The sequence below is a fragment of the Coregonus clupeaformis genome, unplaced genomic scaffold (assembly GCF_020615455.1).
Source record: "Coregonus clupeaformis isolate EN_2021a unplaced genomic scaffold, ASM2061545v1 scaf0139, whole genome shotgun sequence".
In the NCBI taxonomy this organism is placed as follows: domain Eukaryota; kingdom Metazoa; phylum Chordata; class Actinopteri; order Salmoniformes; family Salmonidae; genus Coregonus; species Coregonus clupeaformis.
In genome coordinates this window covers 117,058-141,892 of record NW_025533594.1, presented here as the reverse complement: position 1 = coordinate 141,892, position 24,835 = coordinate 117,058, and the positions used below count along the sequence as shown (strand labels likewise).

General features: G+C 43.8%; 2 protein-coding genes across 2 annotated transcripts; both read right to left on the bottom strand.

The window, feature by feature from the left end:
* Positions 1 to 163: 163 nt before the first annotated feature.
* Positions 164 to 20,414, bottom strand: LOC121563939 (GTPase IMAP family member 9-like). Its single transcript, XM_041875549.2, has 3 exons — positions 20,339 to 20,414; positions 2,647 to 2,781; positions 164 to 1,558 (listed from the first exon to the last, which is right to left on the bottom strand). The coding sequence occupies exons 2-3, from the start codon at positions 2,669 to 2,671 to the stop codon at positions 456 to 458; spliced, it is 1,128 nt and encodes a 375-aa protein (XP_041731483.2). The 5' UTR covers positions 2,672 to 2,781; positions 20,339 to 20,414; the 3' UTR covers positions 164 to 455.
* LOC121563938 (GTPase IMAP family member 9-like) lies at positions 13,011 to 14,653 on the bottom strand. The gene is made up of 2 exons (XM_045213684.1): positions 14,608 to 14,653; positions 13,011 to 14,250 (listed from the first exon to the last, which is right to left on the bottom strand). The coding sequence occupies exons 1-2, from the start codon at positions 14,612 to 14,614 to the stop codon at positions 13,361 to 13,363; spliced, it is 897 nt and encodes a 298-aa protein (XP_045069619.1). The 5' UTR covers positions 14,615 to 14,653; the 3' UTR covers positions 13,011 to 13,360.
* Positions 20,415 to 24,835: the final 4,421 nt, after the last annotated feature.

Here is a 24,835-nt window from a genome sequence, read left to right as displayed (position 1 = left end):
CTGCTGTTTCTACTAGAACCCTTCCTCTATATGCAAGGCTCTTCTGATTAGCGTTGTTACTGTAAGTAGCATCATTGGGAATTACCAGCTTTATTAAACTGTCATGATGATTATTTCTGTTATTTAAAAGAAAATCTCCTCATTTAATAAAAAATTAAAAACATTGAATGTAATATATTTTATTATTATCATTATATAATGTTTACTGTTGACATAAATGGAAACTATCACAGACACAGCAGAGTCAGGTTAAATGTCATAGAGCTTCATGTAAGCTGTAGAATATACATCTATTGAAGTCAATGGGTCCACAGTTATAGACTATAACATTAGAATGACGACAGTGTAAGCTGTATGTGGCTGTATTCAATGCAATGCAATACAATTCAATTATAATTACAATTCAATTCAATATGACTTAGCTTCGGACTCTAGAACAGAAAGGTTTCTGATGTTCATTGTAAACTGCAGGTAGCTTTTCCTACTCCCTTCCCCACATCTGCAATAGCTTCTCCCACTGCATTAACTACTGTACCCAAAAAAGATAGAACGCCGTTACTTTCTTCAGCTTTCTCTCTAGCCTCCCTTTCATATTTTTCCCTCAACTCCTTTATTTCTTTCTCCTTAGCCTCTTTTTCCATGTTCAGTTTCCTCAGTTCCTCCTCCCTGAGTTTCTGCTCTTCCTTCTCTCTCTGGATCCTCTTCTTCTCCTCTTTAATCGCTTCCTCCTGAGCCTTTTGTTCCATTTTCTTCAGTTGCTCCTCATGTCTGAGTTTCTGCACTTCATTCTGTCTCAGGATCCTCTCATTCTCCTCTTTAAGCTTTTTCTCCCGAGCCTCTTGCTCCATTTTTTCTTCCTTCAGTTTCTCCTCCTCTCTGCGTATCTTCTCCTCTTCCTCTCTCAGGATCCTGTTCTTCTCCTCTTCAATCGCTCTCTCAGCCTCCTGGAACATCTCAGTGGTGTAATGGCTTCCTCCATTCATCTTCACCATATTGTTTATCTTCTCAAGCAGCTCAGTGACCTGGGAGCGATTCTTATCTTTGTTGTTAAAGACATGATATCCCCCATTGCATTGAGAAAGTAAACTTTCCAGACCTGGATTTTCAAGCAGGAAGTCTTCCATTTTTACATCATCATCATCAAGAAGGTCTCCATGTGTGAAGAGAATCATGGTGTATTTCGATGCTTCATCACCAAAGGATTTCTGAATCATCTCCACAGTTTTCTGCTCTTCTTCAGTGAATCTTCCCAGCTTGATCACAACCAGGAACACATGGGGACCAGGAGCAGAGAGACACATGCACAGAGTGATCTTTCTCAGTCCCTCCTCATTGGGCAATGTAGTATCAAACAAACCTGGGGTGTCGATAACAGCTACACTTTGCTCATCCACCTTCCCTTTAGTCTTTTTACAATATTTTGTCAGAGAAATAGAGGAAAACTTTGATAGGAAAGATCTTGTCCCCACAATGGTGTTTCCTGCTGCACTTTTCCCAGCTCCAGTCTTCCCCACCAGAACAATCCGGACCTCCTCCTTTTGTGTCAGCGTTTGGAGTCCTGTTGGATAACAAGGACACTTGGTAACTTTTTTAAGAGGTCTAGACTTCATGTACAGCTTGCCAGCACATTTTGAGTAATGGCCAAAAAAGTACGGTTTCACACATCTTCTTGACACAAAGCAGTACTTCATGGTCTGCAGCAAATAGTCTGTGAGAATCGCCTGTACAGATTATATATATTTTTAATTTATTCAACCTTTATTTAACTAGGCAAGTCAGTTAAGAACAAATTCTTATTTACAATGACGGCCTACCCTGGCCAAACCCAGATGACGCTGACTCCAATCAAATACCAAGAAATCTCTTGGTGTTAATATATCAATTAAAGGTCACAGTACAAAAATAAATGTCTAATCCATGTGTTCCTGTTTAGAATCAGTACAGGAAGTGAGAAAGAGAATGAAAGAGAGCGAGAGATAGAGAGAGAGAGAGAGAGAGAGAGAGAGGGGAGTGCTCTTAAACAGTGATGTACAATCAGCCATACAATAATAAAAAAACAATAATGTTATGTATGAATGTAAAAAAATACTAAACTTAATAGAACTAGAATCTCTCATCCCAAATAAAGTGTTACCTAAAGTATTAATAAAACATCTGTTTCAACTTTTAAAAAATGAGTTGCTCCACTGACTTGTATATTATAATGTAACTAATACTGTTAAGTATTTTTGTCCACTTGACAAAAAAATGTAAGCAGTGGAGTAACATAAAATAATGCTCCCCACTGCTCTACATCATTATATTTCTGGGGTAACATAAAAAAATGCTCCCCAATGCTCTACATCATTATATTTCTGGGGTAACATAAAATAATGCTCCCCACTGCTCTACATCATTATATTTCTGGGGTAACATAAAATAATGCTCCCCACTGCTCTATATCATTATATTTCTGGGGTAACATAAAATAATGCTCCCCACTGCTCTACATCATTATATTTCTGGGGTAACATAAAATAATGCTCCCCACTGCTCTACATCATTATATTTCTAGAGTACATGAAGTTCAAAGGAAAACGCACATAACAAAACATTATCAATACCCTTGACTTGAGTTCCAATCTTTGTAAACTAAAGGCTACTCACCAGAATGAGAAACTTTGCTGTTCATGTTTGGAGTGAAGATCTGTCAGTCTCAAACGCTGTGTGAGACTACTGCTAGTAGTAGTAGTAGTAGTAGTAGTAGTAGTAGTAGTAGTAGTAGTAGTAGTTTCTATACTCCTGTAAGGATACAATAGAGCTTCAGTATAGTAGTAGTAATTGTAGTTTATATGTTCCTGTAAGGATACACTGTGAGAGTGGGTCTGCCCACTTGTTTTATATAGGATCTCTCAGGTGCCGATCCCCTGACACACCCATAGGCTTTCTCTTAGCTGTCATACATCTAGTGAAATCCTTTCCCACTAGTTATGGCTGTAATACAATAAAACATTTTTTGCCTGGTTTAACGATTCACTCAAGTCAAAACGTGTAGTGTCTGCCTGGCTTTAGTTTCACATATCGTTACTCAACAAGTCACACCTCTAGTGACCCCATTTGCTATAGCCTATAGGTTGGGTATTGAAAGCCCAATGTCAATAATAATAGTTCTAATGACAATACAGACACAAACACCTTTATTTGTAAAGCAATTTTCATACGCCTCAAACTGCATAGCACAAAGCAAAGGTTAACAAAATGAAACACAAGTAGGCCTAACTCTATGCCACCATTAGTTTAATGAAACTACAGCAGCATAGTCTGAAGTGGCTGCTTCCTCTGAGTCACGTGGTTTTATAGAACATGTGTCTTTGCATTACAACTTCCTGCCCCCTGACACATAACGTTTGTGTTGACTCGCACTAAATGATTGTTAGTTTATCTTTACTGAAGATGTCTACCTATATACCCTCCACTATGTGTCTTTGGACAGTGATGCTAAAATGTTACATTTGGCTCTGTACTAGAGAATTTGGGATTTGGGATCAAATGTTTCATCTGAGGTGACAGTACAGAATGTCACCTTTTATTTGAAGGTATTTTCATACATATCTGATTTACTGTTTAGAAAATGAAAGCACATTAGAGATCAACGTCCCGCCATTTGAAAATGTCCTAAGTATTTGGACAAATGTCACTTACAGTGTACCAAAGTAGTAAAAAATGTAGTATTTGGTCCCATATTCCTAGCACGCAATGACTACATCAAGCTTGTGACTACAAACTAGTTGGATGCATTAACAGTTTGTTTTAGTTGTGAATGGCAAAAATGCAACATTGGGCTTCAGGAAAAATGTGTAGTAAGAAAACTGTGAAATTCTATAAAAATCACATCAAAATGGATCAAAAGCATTTATTTGTGGTGGAAAAAGTACCCAATTGTCATACTTGAGTAAAAGTAAAGATACCTTATGTCACGGTTTCGGCCGAGACTGCTCCTCCTCCTGGTTCGGGCAGGCTTCAGCGTTCGCCGTCCCCGGAGTACTAGCTGCCACCGCTCTATGTTTCTGTATTTGATTGCTTTTGTCTGTCTGTCACACCTGTGTCTGTTTGGGTGTTGATTACGTGTCTTATAAGTTCCTTGTTTTGCTCTAGTGTATTTGTGTGTTGTTATTTTGTTGCCACTTTGTTGATGCTACGTGTTTGTATTCTGTTTTGTTTCATGTTTAGTGTTTTACGCGTGTGCGTAATTTTCCCTCGCCACTTCGTGTATTTTCGAGGTCGGGGTTTTCTACTCGTGGTATTTAGTCTATTAAAGTCTTGTTGGACTAAACCTCTGTTTCCTGCGCTTGACTCCTCCACCACATCCACATCGGTTTAGTGTCAGAACAACACACCATCATGGAGTCAGCAGGAGCAGCGGCGGCACCCGAATCCCTGCTGGACCGGATCAACTTCCAGGACGCCATGATCCGGCAACTCGGGACCGCCATGGATGAGGTGTCCAACAATCTGCGCCGATTGGTGAATCGAGAGGTGGCCAAGGACCCTTACAACATATCATCACCAACGGCCAGTCCTCCTCTCTCAGCACCGGAACCCAGTGGCATTCGGCTCTCGCTCCCGAGGGCATATGACGGTTCTGCAGCCGGGTGTCAGGGATTCCTCCTGCAGGTGGAACTTTACCTTGCCACCATACACCCGGCGCCCTCGGGATACGAGAGCGTCTCCGCCCTCATCTCCTGTCTCTCCGGCAAGGCGTTGGAGTGGGCCAACGCCGAATGGAGGGGAATAGACGCCGCAACCATCACCTACGCGGAGTTCTCCCGCCGCTTCAGGGCTGTCTTCGTTCATCCACCTCAGGGGAAAGCGGCGGGAGAGCGTCTATTCCACCTCCGACAGGGGAAGAGGAGCGCACAGGAGTTCGCACTGGAGTTCCGGACACTAGCGGCGGATGCGGGTGGAATGAGAGGGCCCTCATCGACCAGTACCGGTGTAGTCTACGAGAGGACGTTCGTCGGGAGCTGGCCTGCAGGGACACCAACCTGTCGTTTGACCAGTTGGTGGACATTTCCATCCGTCTGGACACCCTGCTGGCTACCCGCGGACGTCCCGAGTGGGGGTCGTCCAGTCCACCCTCCAGCACCTCCGAGCCGATTCCCATGGAGCTCGGGGGTGCTGGCGCTAGAGAGAGGAGGAGAGGGAACCCGAGGGGGGCCATCCCCTGCACCACCTGCGGTCGTAGAGGACACACTGCGGCCAGGTGCTGGGGAGGGTCTCCTGGGAGAGGTGACAACAGGCCACGCACTGGGGAGTCATTTCAGGTGAGTAGGCGCCCCACTTACCCAGAGCTCTCTGTTGGTCACATGAGTATTCCTGTGAGGTTTCCACAGGTGGCACCTCATTCCCAGCATAAGGCGCTAGTAGATTCCGGCGCAGCTGGGAACTTTATTGATCGGGCATTTTGTAGTAGGTTAGGAATTCCCCTTCGGCCGGTAGAAGCTCCATTTCCTGTCCACGCATTAGACAGCCGGCCGTTGGGGTCGGGCCTGATCAGGGAGGTCACAGCACCACTGACGATGACGACGCAGGGGGGTCATGAGGAGATCATTCAGTTTTATCTGATTGACTCTCCTGCGTACCCCGTGGTGTTGGGCCTTCCCTTGTTAAGCACCCATGATCCTACCATAGCGTGGCAACAGAGGGCTCTTATGGAGTGGTCTGCCCAGTGTGTAGGGAGATGTTTAGGTGTTTCCGTAGGGGCGACCTCGGTAGAGAGTCCGAACCAAGTGCCCGCACTGCGCATTCCCCCCGAGTATGAGGATTTAGCACTCGTGTTTAGCAAATCGAGGGCAACATGGCTACTTCCTCATAGACAGGGGGACTGTGCGATAAATCTCCAAACAGGAGCGGCTCTTCCACGGAGTCGTGTGTATCCCCTGTCTCAAGAGGAAACAGCGGCTATGGAGACATACATAGCCGAGTCCTTGGCACAGGGATACATACGGTCCTCTACTTCCCCAGTCTCCTCGAGTTTCTTCTTTGTGAAGAAGAAGGACGGGGGATTGCGCCCGTGTATTGATTATCGTAGTCTCAATCAGATCACAGTTAAATACAGCTACCCACTTCCATTGATTGCGACGATGACGGAATCATTACGCGGAGCGCGGTTCTTCACAAAGTTGGATCTTAGGAGCGCGTACAATCTGGTGCGCATTAGGGAGGGGGATGAATGGAAGACAGCATTTAGCACCACCTCGGGTCATTACGAGTATCTCGTCATGCCATACGGGTTAATGAATGCTCCTTCAGTCTTCCAATCCTTTGTTGACGAGATTTTCCGGGACATGCATGGGCAGGGGGTAGTAGTTTACATCAACGACATCCTAGTGTACTCTGCTACTCGAGCCGAGCATGTAGCCCAGGTGCGCCGAGTGTTGAGAAGACTGTTGGAGCATGACTTGTATGTCAAGGCAGAGAAATGCCTGTTCTTCCAGGAGTCCGTCTCCTTTTTGGGTTATCGGTTGTCCGCGTCTGGTGTGGAGATAGAGGTAGACCGGGTATCGGCCGTGCGTAATTGGCAAACTCCAACCACTGAAAAATAGGTGCAGCAGGTCTTGGGTTTTGCTAATTACTACCGGAGGTTTATTCAGGGTTTTGGACAGGTTGCAGCTCCCATTACGTCCCTGCTAAAGGGGGGTCCGGTTCGTTTGCAGTGGTCGGCTGAGGCGGACAGGGCATTTGTCAAACTGAAGAACCTGTTCGCCTCGACTCCGGTGCTGGCGCATCCGGATCCCTCTTTACCATTCCAGGTTGAGGTAGACGCGTCCGAGACCGGTATTGGGGCAGTCCTGTCACAACGGTCCGGCGCGCCACTTTAACTCCGCCCCTGTGCTTTCTACTCTAAGAAGCTCAGCTCGGCGGAGCGCAACTATGATGTTGGGGACAGGGAGCTGTTAGCCGTAGTCCAAGACCTAAAGGTGTGGAGGCATTGGCTTGAGGGGGCTCAACACCCTTTCCTCATTCTGACTGATCACCGTAACCTGGAGTACATCCGGGCAGCTAGGAGATTGAACCCTCGTCAGGCTAGGTGGAATATGTTCCTAACCCGGTTTGTTTTTAAGATCACATACATCCCAGGGTCCCAGAATGGTAAGGCAGACACCCTGTCCCGAGCGGTACGACACGGAGGAGAGGTCCAACGAGCCTACTTCCATATTGCCGGAGTCTTGTTTGGTGGCTCCGGTGGTATGGGAGGTCGATGCGGAAATCGAGCGGGCACTGCGTACCGACCCTACTCCCCCCGAGTGTCCTGTGGGGCGGACGTACGTTCCGCTCGAGGTCCGTGATCGTCTTATTTATTGGGCTCATACATCACCCTCCTCTGGACATCCAGGTATTGGCCGGACCGTGCACTGTCTTAGCATGAAATACTGGTGGCCAAAGTTAGCTAGGGATGTGAGGGTTTATGTCTCCTCCTGCTCGGTGTGTGCCCAGTGTAAGGCGCCTAGACATTTGCCCAGGGGTAAGCTACATCCCCTGCCCGTTCCACAACGACCATGGTCCCACCTATCGGTGGATTTCGTAACAGACCTACCCCCCTCCCAGGGGAATACCACCATATTGGTCGTTGTGGATCGGTTTTCCAAGGCCTGTCGTCTCCTTCCCATGCCGGGTCTCCCTACTGCCCTACAAACCGCTGAGGCCCTATTTACCCATGTGTTCCGGCACTATGGTGTCCCCGAGGATATTGTGTCTGACCGAGGTCCCCAGTTCACTTCCAGAGTTTGGGGAGCGTTCATGGAATGGTTGGGGGTCTCGGTAAGCCTTAGCTCGGGGTACCACCCAGAGAGTAATGGGCAGGTGGAACGTGTCAACCAGAATGTGGGTAGGTTTTTGAGGTCCTATTGCCGGGACCGGCCGGAGGAGTGGTCTAGGTTCATCCCCTGGGCAGAGATGGCCCAGAACTCTCTCCGCCACTCCTCCACCAACTTAACACCTTTCCAGTGTGTTTTAGGTTATCAGCCGGTCCTGGCACCGTGGCACGAGAGCCAGATCGAGGCCCCTGCGGTGGACGAGTGGATTCGGCGCTCGGAGGAGACGTGGACGCTGCCCATGTCCATCTGCAGCGTGCCATCCGTCAACAAAAGGCGAGCGCCGATCGCCACCGCAGTGAGGGACAGGTGTACGCACCGGGAGATCGAGTCTGGCTCTCGACTCGAAACCTGCCCCTCCGCCTGCCCTGCCGGAAGCTGGGTCGGCGGTTTGTGGGGCCCTTCAAAGTCCTGAGAAGATTGAACGAGGTGTGTTAGAGGTTACAACTGCCTATTGAGTATAAAAATATTAACCCCTCGTTCCATGTGTCTCTTCTCAGGCCGGTGGTAGCTGGCCCACTCCAAGAAGATGAGATAGGAGAGACCCCTCCGCCCCCTTTGGACATCGAGGGGGCCCTGGCGTACAGGGTCCGGACCATCTTGGACTCGAGGCGCCGGAGGAGTGGTCTCCAGTATCTCGTGGAGTGGGAGGGGTACGGTCCGGAGGAAAGGTGCTGGGTGCCCAGGAGGGACATACTCGATCCATCCCTCCTGACTGAGTTTCACCGTGGGCATCCCACGCGCCCGGGTCCGCGTCCTCCTGGCCGTCCCCGAGGCCGGAGTCGGCGCGCGGCTGGGGCCGCGCGTCAAGGGGGGGGTACTGTCACGGTTTCGGCCGAGACTGCTCCTCCTCCTGGTTCGGGCAGGCTTCGGCGTTCGCCGTCCCCGGAGTACTAGCTGCCACCGCTCTATGTTTCTGTATTTGATTGCTTTTGTCTGTCTGTCACACCTGTGTCTGTTTGGGTGTTGATTACGTGTCTTATAAGTTCCTTGTTTTGCTCTAGGGTATTTGTGTGTTGTTATTTTGTTGCCACTTTGTCGATGCTACGTGTTTGTATTCCGTTTTGTTTCATGTTTAGTGTTTTACGCGTGTGCGTAATTTTCCCTCGCCACTTCGTGTATTTTCGAGGTCGGGGTTTTCTACTCGTGGTATTTTGACTATTAAAGTCTTGTTGGACTAAACCTCTGTTTCCTGCGCTTGACTCCTCCACCACATCCACATCGGTTTAGTGTCACCTTATTAGAGAATGACTCCAGTAAAAGTGAAAGCCACCCAGTAAAATCCTACTTAAGTAAAAGTCTAAAAGTATTTGGTTTTAAATATATTTAAGTATCAAAAGTACATGTAATTGCTAAAATATACTTAAGTATCAAAAGTAAAAGTGTATATATATTAAGCAAAACAGACGGCACAATCTTCTTATTTTTTTAAGTTACAGATAAACAGGGGCACACTCCATCATTCCAAAGTCATTTACAAACTAAGCATGTGTTTAGTGAGTCCCCCATATAAGAGGCAGTAAGGATGACCAGGAATGTTCTCTTGATAAGTGTGTGAATTAGACTATTTTCCTGTCCTGCTAAGCATTCAAAATGTAACGAGTAATTTTTGGTGTCATGTATGGAGGTAAATGTATGAAGTAATAAGTATACCATTTTCTTTAGGAATGTAGTGAAGTAAAAGTAAAAGTAGTCAAAAATATAAATAGTAAAGTAAAGTACAGATACCCCAAAAAACTACTTAAGTTGTACTTTCAAGTATTTTTACTTAAGTACTTTACACCACTGTACAGGATGCAATGTAGGAAACATTGTAATACTACAACGCTGGGTCTCACAGGGTCAAAATCTCTTTAGGCCCCCTTCTCCAGGCTGATAGGGAAGACAAGGTCAACTTTCACTCTCTTATTCTCTATCAGTCAGTGTTGGGGTCAATTCCATTTCCATTCCAGTTAATTCAGGAAGTACACTGAAATCCAATTCCAATTATCTTCAATGCTTTCCAATTAGGAAAATGTGGAATTGGAATTTGGTTGACTTTCTGAATGGACTGGAATTGAAAAGGAAGTGACCCCAACCATGCTATCAGTTCTTCAAAACCTCAAGAAAGACTCAAAACACCATGATTGTGTAATGAAATCATGAAACGTAGTGCACCTAACCTGAGATCTGGTGTTTGGAGGGTGTTTGAATGTAAACCCCAATGTAAGTGTTATGATACACAGAAAGTGTTTTAAAACAGAATATAAGTACTCTGAAACACCCATAGTGGGTCTTGAATCTGAGTATTGGTGTTTTCAATGGAGAGTTGTGAAAAAACTTTTTTGGGGTTTCAGTGCATGTAAAAGGTGGTAACAAAACACACACAAATAAATAGCAGACTGTGTCTCTCAAATGGTTTAGAAATGTAAATGGTTTATAGTATAAATATTGATTGATGATAAGGTGATATGGATAATTTTTTTAGTGCTTTATTTAGACAGATTAGAAAGAGGAGGAGACAGAGAAGGAGTGTAACTGGGACAGAAGAAAGCGGAAATTGAACCCCCGTCTTCTGGGGCAGTAAGATGGTACTTTTCATTGGATTGTTACACTCAACCACACAGCCACTGTCACGATCGTCGTAGGAGTGAGTAGACCAAGGCGCAGCGTGTCAAACAAACATGACTTTATTTAATTAAAGTACTAACAAAACACGACTCGTGAAGTCCACGGTTAACAATACCGACACGGAACAAAAACCCACAACACCCAAGGGAAAACATAAAGTTTAAATATGGCTCCCAATCAGAGACAACCCGCAACAGCTGACACTCGTTGCCTCTGATTGGGAGCCACTCTGGCCAACATAGAATACACAACCTAGAACACCCAACATAGAAAATGAACACACAGAATGAACACACCCTGGCTCAACATATAGAGTCCCAGAGCTGGTCCGGTCTGACCCCGCTGGCTGGATCTGGACTGGACATTGACGGAGCGGATTGCTTACGCTCCGTTGTGGAGCAGCTGACCGGTCTTACCAGGCTGACGACTCGCACCCCGGGCTTGGTGCGAGTAGCAGGAACGGGCTGAACCAGGCTGACGACTCGCACCCCTGGCTTGGTGCGAGTGGCAGGAACGGGCTGGACCAGGCTGACGACTCGCACCCCTGGCTTGGTGCGAGTGGCAGGAACGGGCTGGACCAGGCTGACGACGCACACCGTAGGCTTGGTGCGTGGAGCAGGGACAGGCCGGACAGGGCTGGCGACGCACCCCGTAGGCTTGGTGCGTGGAGCAGGGACAGGCCGGGCTGGGCTGGCGACGCACACCGTAGGCTTGGTGCGTGGAGCAGGGACAGGCCGGACAGGGCTGGCGACGCACACCGTAGGCTTGGTGCGTGGAGCAGGGACAGGCCGGACAGGGCTGGCGACGCACACCGTAGGTTTGGTGCGTGGAGCAGGAACAGGCCGGGCAGGGCTGACGACGCACATCGTAGGCTTGGTGCGTGGAGCAGGGACAGGCCGGACAGGGCTGGCGACGCACACCGTAGGTTTGGTGCGTGGAGCAGGAACAGGCCGGGCTGGGCTGTCGACGCACACCGTAGGCTTGGTGCGTGGAGCGGGAACAGGCCGGGCTGGGCTGTCGACGCGCACCGTAGGTTTGGTGCGAGTGACAGGAACAGGCCGGGTCGGGCTGGCGACGCGCACCGTAGACTTGGTGCGGGTGGCAGGAACAGGCCGGACCGGGCTGGCGACGCACACCGTAGGCTTGGTGCGTGGAGCAGGGACAGGCCGGGCTGGGCTGTCGACGCACACCGTAGGCTTGGTGCGTGGAGCAGGGACAGGCCGGACCGTACTGGGCACACACACCACTGGCTTTAAACGGGGATCAGGAACGGGCCGGACCGGACTGGCAATACACCTCAGTACCTCTCGCCGTGCCTCTACGACTTCCTTCCCTCCTCTCGCCAATGGCTCCCGTAACCCGTTGGCCTTCTCTCCTCGTCTCCTATTTCACCCTGTGGCAGCTTCCTGCTGCCCAGTCGCCCACGCCGTGTGCCCCCCCCAAAAAAATTATTGGGGGTGCCTCTTGTCCGTCCGACGATGGCACTGCTGACGCCGCTGCTCCTCTCCTGCCTGGGTCTCCCCCTTCATAGCCCTCCGGTACCGGACGGCCTCCTCCTCGGTAATCTGCCCCCAACCGAGGAGGACATCCACCAGCGTCACCTCCTGCGTGTGTTCCTGGACACGCTGCTTGGTTGTTGTTTGGTGGGTTTTTCTGTCACGATCGTCGTAGGAGTGAGTAGACCAAGGCGCAGCGTGTGAAACAAACATGACTTTATTTAATTAAAGTACTAACCAAACACGACTCGTGAAGTCCACGGTTAACAATACCGACACGGAACAAAAACCCACAACACCCAAGGGAAAACATAAAGTTTAAATATGGCTCCCAATCAGAGACAACCCACAACAGCTGACACTCGTTGCCTCTGATTGGGAGCCACTCTGGCCAACATAGAATACACAACCTAGAACACCCAACATAGAAAATGAACACACAGAATGAACACACCCTGGCTCAACATATAGAGTCCCAGAGCCAGGGTGTGACAGCCACAGTGTAAAAAATATTCTGTAGTGAATTTGACAAAACAATATACGTATTTTGATAGCCGGGTGAAGTAGGGGATCGCCTGAAAAAATCACAAAAGTTGTGCGCTGGGCCTTTAATAGTGCAGACAGATAATGTGTCTGCAGTACAGGTAAAAATATATTTTCAGCACCCCCTTGAAAATAATAAAAAAGAAAAATGCAGCACCCCCTACTACTTGCTGTGGCTATGTTCATTTTTTACTTCATAAAAATGAATGCAAGTCGTTTTAATGATTTGTTCATTTCATAATGAAAACAAAAAAAACTGATAGGAATTTTCAGTGACCCTTTATTTTCTAGGACCATGAAATATCTATGAAGTTAACAGTAATGGTTTGTGCTTAAATAGTTCATCTCCATTCATCATGCTTCTGAGGCAGCAATGGGAGCTGTGACTGTAACTGTCAATTAATTTCACATTAGAATATAGCTTATGCCACCTGACAGGGAGAAATAAACTTTTAACTTTCACCTTTACTCAGGGAAATATAGAATTCTTTGCTGTCAAGTGTGTGATACCCAGATCTATCGTTATGTTCATGCTGTAAGTAGTGACGACTAAAATATGTTTCCAAGGATCCTTTCCTGTAAATTGTGAAAGAAGATATGAGTTAAACTCTAGGGTTCTCTGGCTTGTCTGAAGAGCTTGGCTGCCCTGAAGTGTTCCAGTTAAAATGTATTTAGGTCCTTCTCCAGGTTGATAGGGAAGACAAGGCCAACTTTCACTCTCATATTCTATATCAGTTCTCAATGTTAAGATGGTGTTCCAAATGTTTGGTATGCTCGGTGTATATAGAGGAAGCTTTCAGCATGAAATAATAAAGTCAAACAACTTGTAGAACGTACAGCACTGTTAGCTACGGACTCTCATTGAGTACTGCATGCATTTACTTTAGCTGCCACTCCAGCTCCCAATGCTGCACCAACTGCAGACCCAACTGGGCCTCCAACTAATCCCACAACCGCCCCGTATATGGCACCTTTCTTTAATCTTTCAGCTTTGTCTCTCGCTTCTCTTTCCTGTTTTCTCCTCAGCTTCTCTTCTTCTTCCCTTAAACGCTCTCCTTCAAACTTCTTCTTCAGTTCTTCCATCTCTCTGAGTCTCTTCTCTCTGTTCTCTTTCAGGATCCTCTCTTTCTCCTCTTCAATTGCTCTCTCAACCTCCTGGAACATCTCAGTGGTGTAATTGCTTCCTCCATTCACCTTCACCATCTTGTTTATCTTCTTAAGAAGCTCATTGACCTGAGAGGGATTCTGATCTTTGTTACTGAAGACATGATATCCCCCATTACATTTGGCAATTAAACTTTCCAGTTTGGGATTTCCATGCAGGAAGTCTTCAATTGTTACATCAACAAGATCGTCTCCATGTGTGAAGAGAACCATGGAGTATTTTGATGCTTCAACACCAAATATGTCCTGAATAATCTCCACAGTTTTCTGCTCCTCTTTAGTAAATCTTCCCAGCTCAATCACAACCAGGAACACATGGGGACCAGGAGCGGAGAAAGAGATGCACTGTGTGATCTTGTTCAGTGCCTCCTCCTGTGTTAACTCAGTGTCAAACAAGCCTGGTGTGTCGATAACAGCTACACTTTGACCCCCCACCTTTCCTCTTTTCTTATCACATGTTGATGTCACATAATTAGATGACATTACTGACTCAAAAGGCTTTCTCCCCAGGATGGTGTTTCCTGCTGCACTTTTCCCTGCTCCAGTCTTCCCCACCAGAACAATCCGGACCTCCTCATTGTGTTCTGTTGGATAAGAAGGAGATGTTGTTACTGTAGAAAGAAGTCTGATGATGATGTTCTGTCTGTTTAGTCATCTTACAGAACAGCTACTGAACATGTTCAGTCTTTAGCTTCTTAGACATTGATGGTCTATAGAATATTAACTTTAAGCAAATTAACAATTACATAAATGAAATAAAATAAATATATAAATTAAGCTACATGTAATCCTACATTCATTTTATTAAGATGTATTAATAATTTAATAAAACGTCATTATTTTGTGCATACCCATAAATATATATTTTTTACAACAATGTAAATCAGTTTCCATCTCTGTCCTGTGGCCTACATACAGTGAAGTGAAGACTAAGTACTCACCAGTCATATTTTGGAAGTGTGATGTTGAGCTGAAGAGAGAAGTGTGATGTTGATCTGTAGAAAGAAGTGTGATCTTACAGAACAGCTACTAAAGCTACATTTACTGACTCACATTGCTTCTTAAACTTACATTTTTGGTATATAAAATTCAAACTTTAAACAAATTAACAATCAAATTATCTACAGTTAACAGCCAAAAATAAAGGACACAATTGACGGAGCTGTCATTGTCCATTCCTTGCCTACCCACCAAGTTTCCACATTTGGCGAATGTGGCAGCAGTGTCTTACTGCCTTTGGTAGAGCACCAGTTTAACAGCTGCTATAGAATCAATATTGTGTTGGACACATACAAAGATTGTCTAAAAGATTCAACAAGAGACAAGCGAGGAAAATGCTTCCGAAAGAAAGTTGGGGAGACAATCAATTTTCCATGTATGTTTTCGGACTTTCTCAGAAATCCTAAAAACAGGAGCTTTTCAAAATCTCGACACAGAAGATGTGTGCCAATGAATCTGAAGATGGAAAAGAGATCTATGTTACAACTGAGCCTGTGTTCTCAAAGGGCTCTCTGACATCAATGCTGGAATGTGACCATGAAGAGGCACACACACGTGTATGACCTCATCTTAAAGATGCCCTTCAAAACGTTGCACAGACCATTGTCATTCAAACAGTGGATGAGGACATCATTGTCCTCCTTGCTGGTCTGATCTTCTATCTTAACAAGGATTATCCATCCATAAAGCTGTGGGTTGCTTTTGGTATGAGAAAAAACTACCAGGAGATTTGCATCGACACCATCTACGAGAGGCTTGGAATGCACAAGAGTTTGGCTTTGTCAGGCTTCCACACATTCACAGGTTGTGATATAACCTCACAGTTTTGTGGTAAGTGGAAAAAGACTTGGAGTATATGGAAGTCATTTCCAGTGGGGCAATTCCACGGTCACAGAATTACGCTTTGACTTTGTTTCAAATATATGCCAAACAAAAACCATTGATTTCAAAGTTTAACAAACAATATATTGAAAACACTACATATAATGTACACCTGAGTAAGATCCTATGTATATATGCACAGTACCAGTCAAAAGTTTGGACACAACCTACTCATTCAAGGGTTTTTCTTTATTTGTACTATTTTCTACATTGTAGAATAATAGTGAAGACATCAACACTATGAAATAACACATACAGTATGGAATCATGTATACAGAAGATAGTCATATTTGGTAAAAGACCAAGTCCATATTATGGCCAGTCAAGTTCTTCCACACTGATCTCGACAAATCATTTCTGTTTGGACCTCGGTTTGTCATGCTGAAACAGGAAAGGGCCTTCCCCAAACAGTTGCCACAAAGTTGGAAGCACAGAATCGTCTAAAATGTTATTGTACGTTGTAGCGAATATTTCCCTTCACTGGAACTAAAGGGCCTAGCCCGAACCATGAAAAACAGCCCCAGACCATTATTCCTCATGCACCCAACTTTACAGTTGGCACTATGTATTGGGGCAGGTAGTGTTCTCCTGGCATCCGCCAAACCCAGATTAATATTTAGTGATTCGTCACTCCAGAGAACGCGTTTCCATTGCTCCAGAGTCCAATGGCGGCGAGCTTTACACCACTCCAGCCGACGCTTTGGATTGCGCACTGTGATTTTAGGCTCGTGTGCGGCTGCTTGGCCATGGAAACCCAATTTCATGAAGTTCCCGACGAATAGTTATTGTGCTGATGTTGCTTCCAGAGGCAGTTTGGAACTCGGTGGTGAGTGTTGCAACCGAGGACAGTCCCGTTCTGTGAGCTTGTGTAGCATACCACTTTGTGGCTGAGCCGTTCTTGCTCCTAGATGTTTACACTTCACAATAACAGCACTCACAGTTGACCGGGGCAGCTCTAGCAGGGCAGAAATTTGACAAACTGACTTGTTGGAAAGGTGTTATCATATGACGATGTCACATTGAAAGTCACTGAGATCTTCAGTAAAGCCATTTTACTGCCAGTGTTTGTCTATGGAGATTGCATGGCTGTGTGCTCAATTTTATACACCTGTCAGCAACAAGTATGGCTGAAATAGCCGAATCCACTAATTTTAAGGGGTGTCCACATACTTTTGTATATAAAGTGTATCTGGGACTAAGGAACGAACTAAGAAGACAATATTCAGAATAGACTTTCTGACAACACACTGATCACACCTCCACATTTTGTTTATACCTAAAACCAAGTTGATCCTGTGGACGGACTGATGTTCCTCTGCCCATCCTGTGCTGAAATAGGCCTATATTGCTTCATGTCGTGATCAAGTTGTGAATACCTTTTAGGCCAATTGTAGATGAGGGGCATATGTTTGTGGTTCCTTGAAAATGCACGGCAGTCTACAGACAGGTAAAACCTACTACAACAGACACTGTAAGTTTGAACTGTGATGTATTGGTGATGCTTATTGCTATGCACAATAATGCAAAATAGCGTTCCCTGCTGGTGGAACACTTGAACTACACAACCTACACAGTACAGCAGACATGAACAGCAACCGCTCTGGAACAAACTGATTCTCTGAGTCTCCGTCCCAATCAACATTTATTGTAGTGTAGATTCGCCTGCTGGTGAAAGTTGACACTTGTCTGTTTGTGCATAATAATGTACTTTTAGTAACAATAAGGCTTTGGTCTAAAACATATATTATTAGAAAATGTATGTGACAATATGAAGACTGATAAATAGAGCAAAGTACATACAGTTTGACTGACATGTTCAACTATGGCTAGAGGTTTCATTCCAAAAGTTTATATGATTTCTGTTTTGATTTAACAAATACGTGAGGTGGGCCGATATGCAGATGCACAAATGTAATTAGTCTTTGCTGCATTACAATTGGACAAATACTAAGTCACATTAACAGGGGATCGCATAAATAATTCCACATCTCCCGTTTTCTTGTTGTTCTTTATCCGAGCGCGTCGGTACAACTAATCAGTGTCGACAAACCACCAGTATCATAACACTGCATATTACTAAAGCGGGCATTGCCATTGGCTACACTGAGTCACATTAAGAGCAATCCCATGCAGCCTAGTTTACATGTTCAAACACTGAAATGTGAGATGTAATGTACATCTCGATTAGGCTGAATAATAAATCCTCATTATTTCGTTTCATGATTTTCAATTTGACTGTCATAATTCCGGCACTGTAAAGTATTTAAGTAAAAATACATTAAAGTAATACTTACGTAGTTTTTTTGGGGTATCTGTACTTTACTTTACTATTTATTTTGACAACTTTTACTTCACTACATTCCTAAAGAAAATAATGTACTTTTTACTCCATACATTTTCCCTGACATCCAAAATACTTGTTACATTTAGCCAGGAAAATTGTCCAATTCACACACTTATCAAGAGAACATCCCTGGTCATCCCTACTGCCTCTGATCTGGCGGACTCACTAAACACAAATGCTTCATTTGTAAATTATGTCTGAGTCTTGGAGTGTGCCCCTGGCTATCCATCAATACAAAAAAACAAGGAAATTGTGCCCTCTGGTTTGCTTAATATAAGGAATTTGAAATGATTTATGCTTTTGATACTTAAGTACATTTTAGCAATTCCATTTACTTTTGATACTTAAGCATGTTTAAAACCAAATAGTTTTAGACTTTTAGCATTTTACTGGGTGACTTTCACTTTTACTTGAGTATGACAATTGAGTACTTTTTCCACCACTGCAGAATTCTTATATAGCCGACACTTTATCCTTCTGAACTTCTAACACGTGGGTGTGGCTTCCTGACAATGATCACAAGAGCAGCTGCTCACCATTTGACAGCTCCAACAGTTACACCTCTGACACCGCCAAAACATAATCGATGCAGGTGTAGTGTTGGCTATCGCAGGTTAAGGCTTGATCTGATTGAATCTAGGCCTAGGCTTGTTTTACACCAATGTTTGTAAACAACGTAAATCTGAACAAACACTGTATAGACTCAAAACATGGTTACTGTTCTCCTCCGGCGCTCTGATTCGCTGGTCTACTAAGCCACCGGTCTGAGTGCACCACCTCGGCAACACCGGAATGGAAACCCAACACACCCTAATCACCTCCAACTCACCTGCACCTCATCATCTCATCACCACCCCTATTTAGTCCTGGACTGTTCTGGATGATGTTGTGTGTGATTGTTTAGCTTCGTGTCATGTACTCTATCTTTGTTATTTCTCTTTGTAAATGTTAAGTAAACCTTGACCTTCTTAATTCCTGCGTCTGTGTCCTGCCAGTTCGTATACTCAGTCCTCGTCAAAGTTACAACTATACATTTGAAATCAGTCCATCCATAGCTCTGTCTATGAATGAAAGGGGATACGTTTCTCCAGCCCCATCCCTTAGTTTTTAGGGAAACGGGTAGGGAGGATGCTTTGTTATTCTTTCAATTAAGGATGCTACTTTTATAGTGCAGGCATTAAAATTAAGCGCAGAATGTGTATTAAGTATTTAAGTCCATATTAGTAATGTTTTAGGAATGTGCATAATGCTTACAGTATAATGCCTGCATTATAATGCCTGTATCATAATGTTTACATCATAATTCCTACATCATAACTCCTATATCATAATGCCAGTATCATAACGCCTACATCATAACCCCTATATCATAATGTCTACATCATAACGACTACATCATAACGCCTACATCATAATGCCTACACCATAATGCCTACATCATAATGCCTACATCATAACGCCTACATCATAATGTCTACATCATAATGCCTACATCATAAAGCCTACATCATAAAGCCTACATCATAATTCCTACATCATAACGACTACATCATAACGCCTACATCATAACGACTACATCATAATGCCTACATCATAATGCCTACACCATAATGCCTAAATCATAATACCTACATCATAACGCCTACATTATAACGCCTACATCATAACACCTACACCATAATGCCTACATCATAACTCCTACATCATAACGCCTACATCATAATGCCTACATCATAATGCCTACACCATTATGCCTACATCATAACGCCTACATCATAATGCCTACATCATAATGCCTACATCATAACGCCTACATCATAACACCTACATCATAACGACTACATCATAATGCCAGTATCATAATGGCTACATCATAATGCCTGAATCATAACGCCTACATCATAACTTCTATATCATAATGCCTACATCATAATGCCTATATCATAACGCCTACATCAAAACGCCCATATAATAATGCATACAGCATTATGCCTACATCATAACGACTACATCATAATGCCTACATCATAATGCCTATATCATAATGCCTACACCATAATGCCTACATCATAACACCTACATCATAATGCCTACATCATAATGCCTACATCATAATGTTTACATCATAATGCCTACATCATAATGACTACATCATAATTCCTACTCCATAATGCCTACATCATAATGACTACATCACTATGCCTACATCATAATGCCTACACCATAATGTTTACATCATAATGCCTACATCACAATGACTACATCATAATGACTACATCATAATGCCTACACCATAATGCCTTTATTTACAAATGACACATATCCATTAATTACTCTCGTTACAATAAACATATTAAAGAAGGCTTTGTATAAAATAAATTACATTTGCAGTCTTTCCAAAGGTTTCAGAGATATTAAACTTTGTCATACTTTATAGACGTCCTTACCTTTGCCTGCCTGCTGAGTTGGGTATCAAATCCTTTGTTTACAAGTGGAGATGCAGCCGCCGTTTTATAGCAATATGGGGCGTATGCCTAGCTGGACTGCAAGACGTGATTGGTCACCCTTAATGCCCTGACTACATTGCTGACGCATGCTGACTAACGTCAGCTCTTAGAATGCATGGATAGGTTTTTAATATATCAGCTAACCACATCATGTGGTCCTCTGTAGCTCAGCTGGTAGAGCACGGCGCTTGTAACGCCAAGGTAGTGGGTTCGATCCCCGGGACCACCCATACACAAAAATTTATGCACGCATGACTGTAAGTTGCTTTGGATAAAAGCGTCTGCTAAATGGCATATTATTATTATTTTTATGTGATACTGCCATCTGGATGATGTGGCACGCAACCATTGGTTGATGCAATGCAATGCCTTCGCATCTTTTCGGACAGGAACTCGACCATGCTCTCCTCTGCATGATAAAACGTAGGTCATTGAGATCCTTTCTGTTCAGTCAGGGGATTTCTTGTAAATCATGTTTTCAGCTTCAGCCTTGGAGTGATTTTCTCCTATATTTGGTGTTGAAACAGGCCTATCTGGCTTAAACGATTATGATTGTCTTAATGCTTCTTTACACTGTCATAAAGTGTATTTTCTTAGTCCAAGTAAAGTGACACAGAATGGTCATAAAGCTTAATGAAAGTAAATTTGGAAATAACCCCCATTTGTTATATAAAAACATGCAACAAGAACGTGGTTCAGGCTTGTGTCTTGTAATAGTAACTTTAAAGACATCCTTACCTTTGCCTGCCTGTTGCTTTGGGTATCTAGAATTGTATGTCTAGTGACACAGGATGGTCATAATGCTTCTTGACACTGTTATGAAGTGTAGTTACTTAGTCCAAGTAAAGTGACACCGAATGGTCATAAAGCTTCATGAAAGTTATTTAAAATATTAGGAAAAAAACATGACTGTTAAGAATGTATTACAACAACAACAAAGGATTTAAGAAATAAACGTTCAAACAAAAGGAAACTTCTTGGCAGGGAAAAACAATAATTTGAATAAATGTAGGTTTTGACACTCTTCTGTAGGTGTCATAACCAGCCATACAATAACGAAATATATGTCACAACAGGTGTAAATATATGGGACATGACAGTGTTATGACTATATTTTGACAGGTTATGACAAGTTATGTCAGCTGTTATGACATATTATGACATGATTATGACCGTGTCAAGTAAAGTGTTACCACTGATTCCATGTGTTTGATGTTTTTGGTACCATTCCATTGATTCCATCCCAACCATTACAATGAGACGTCCTCCTCTAGCTCCTCCAACCAGCCTCCTCGGATTTGAACAATATATTGTAATCCTTCATGTAATATCATTCACCCTCTGTTTGAAACAATATTTGGAAAGGATCCAAATGGTGAAAAGAGAATTTCATTCACATGTGGAATTTTTATATTTTTGTATTTGATACTCTAGAATTGTATAGATAAAAACATGTATATGATGTATTTGAGCCTGTGCTGTGTCAATTAAGTAAGTCTCACACCAATATGGACCAGTCCACTGTATTTTACAGCTCTGCAACTTTCTGTAGATAGGTTTTACTAGTCTATTCTACATGGCCCTCTCTAATGGGCTTGTTTGAGTGGTAAGGCTGAAGCAACCGACTGCAGATGAAAGTCGAGGAGTAAAGTCAGGGAGGTGCATCTGCGACAGCCGACACTAATGTGTCAACATGGCAGTGTTGCCATTCTTTATACAAGTTTTCTTTGTAACGTAGAAATAAACATCTCCATGTGTATCACAACTCAAACTGTAAATATACTGTATGTGTGTACAGTGTACTATCAATTGGTGAGAGAGCCTCAAATATCACATTCATATGTACATATCCACTGTATACATGAATGATGGCAACGTTGCTTCCTGTTTGAGTAAATTCTTAGGTCACATTTGTGTGGGTCGAACAAAAATGCTAATGATTGAAGCCTCCCTCAATGCAGGCGCTGGCTGCAAGATGCAGTTGATGAAGAGCAACTGGACAAACTTGCAGTGGACTGCAGCAGCGAGGAAATGGTGAAACCAGAGGAATAACAGGTGGCATTTTTTGAGTTTTTTTCACTCACCAAGCGATGAATCTTTGACTGGAGGTCAATGAAAGAGAGTTGAATTTGGTCATGAAAAAATGTAATTGCTTATTTGCTACAGTGCCTTGCAAATGTATTCATCACCCTTGGCGTTTTCCTATTTTGTTGCATTACAACCTGAAATTTTAATCAATTTTTGTTTGGATTTCATCAAATGGACATACACAAATTAGACCAAATTGGTGAAATTAAAAAAATAACTTGTTTCAAGAAATTCTAATAACGGAAAAGTGGTGCGTGCATATGTATTCACCCCCTTTGCTATGAAGCCCCTAAATAAGATCTGGTGCAACCAATTACCTTCAGAAGTCACATAATTAGTTAAATAAAGTCCACCTGTGTGGAATCTAAGTATCACATGATCTGTCACATGATCTCACTATATATACACCTGTTCTGAAAAGCCCCAGAGTCTGCAACACCACTAAGCAAGGGGCACCACCGAGCAAGCGGCACCATGAAGACCAAGGAGCTCTCCAAACAGGTCAGGGACAAAGTTGTGGAGAAGTACAGATCAGGGTTGGGTTAAAAAAAATATCTGAAACTTTGAACATCCCACGGAGCACCATTAAATCCATTATTAAAAAATTGAAAGAATATGGCACCACAACAAACCTGCGAAGAGAGGGCCGCACACCAAAACTCACGGACCAGGCAAGGAGGGCATTAATCAGAGAGGCAACAACGAGACCAAAGATGAGACCAAAGATAACCCTGAAGGAGCTGCAAAGCTCCACAGCGGAGATTGGAGTATCTGTCCATAGGACCACTTTAAGCCGTACACTCCACAGAGCTGGGCTTTACGGAAGAGTGGCCAGAAAAAAGCCATTGCTTAAAGAAAAAAATAAGAAAACACGTTTGGTGTTCGCCAAAAGGCATGTGGGAGACTCCCCAAACATATGGAAGAAGGTACTCTGGTCAGATAAGACTAAAATTGAGCTTTCTGGCCATCAAGGAAAATGCTATGTCTGGCGCAAACCCAACACCTCTCATCACCCCGAGAACACCATCCCCACAGTGAAGCATGGTGGTGGCACCATCATGCTCTGGGAATGTTTTTCATTGGCAGGGACTGGGAAACTGGTCAGAATTGAAGGAATGATGGATGACGCTAAATACAGGGAAATTGTTGAGGGAAACCTGTTTCAGTCTTACAGAGATTTGAGACAGGGACGGAGGTTCAATTTCCAGCAGGACGATGACCCTAAGCATACTGCTAAAGCAACACTCGAGTGGTTTAAGGGGAAATATTTAAATGTCTTGGAATGGCCTAGTCAAAGCCCAGACCTCAATCCAATTGAGAATCTGTGGTATGACTTAAAGATTGCTGTACACCAGCGGAACCCATCCAATTTGAAGGAGCTGGAGCAGTTTTGCCTCGAAGAAGGGGCAAAAATCCCAACGGCTAGATGAGCCAAGCTTTAAGAGACATACCCAAAGAGACTTGCAGCTGTAATTACTGCAAAAGGTGGCACTACAAAGTATTGACTTTGGGGGTGGGGGGTGAACAGTTATGCACGCTCAATCTTTCTGTTTTTTTTTGTGTTATTTGTTGTTTGTTTCACAAGAAAAAATATTTTGCATCTTCAAAGTGGTAGGCATGTTGTGTAAATCAAATGATACAACCCCCCCAAAAATCTATTCTAATTCCAGGTTGTAAGGCAACAAAATAGGAAAAATGCCAAGGGGGTGAATACTTTCGCAAGCCCTGTATGTGTGGCTTACTTGATTGAATATACATTTGTAAGGTTGTTAGGAGTGCACTGATATAAGTAGGACACGTGACATCCTGGCAACTTTGAGAAAAAAAAAACTTTGTGTTTGTTGTTCACACGTGTATCTGTCCTCTCATTGGCTAGATTGGTCCCACCTGATCTTGCCACCTGCTGACTACCTTCTATTTTTGAAGAAATGTATTTCCATTGTTGGAGTGGCCGCTGGAGTATCTGGTCAATATAATGGATAATCTGTGACTACAGTCAAAACTTCATTACCTATGATCACGTCTTTTTTTAAATTTAGGCAGTCTTCATGAAGGCACAATTTTTGACGATTTTATCCCAATCATGCAACGCATTTTGGAAGGCCGATTTGACAAAAATCATCCACTTGAACGCGACCATGATTGATTGATTGATGAAGTGGAGAGCATGGTCGAGTTCTTGTCAGAGTAGGCAGGAGTTGCATTGCATCAACTAATGGATGCGTTATTATGATGTGGTTAGCTGATATATTAAATACCTATCGAGGCATTTTAAGATCTGGTGTGAGTCAGCAATGTAGTCAGTACAGGAACTCAACCCAGGATTGCAGGTTTGACAAGAAATCACCT

Coding starts and splice junctions, on each gene's coding strand:
- LOC121563939 (XM_041875549.2), bottom strand. CDS start 2,671: ATGAACAGCAAAGTTTCTCATTCTG. Junction 1,559..2,646: donor CAGCAAAGTTTCTCATTCTG/GTGAGTAGCCTT, acceptor GTTATCCAACAG/GACTCCAAACGCTGACACAA.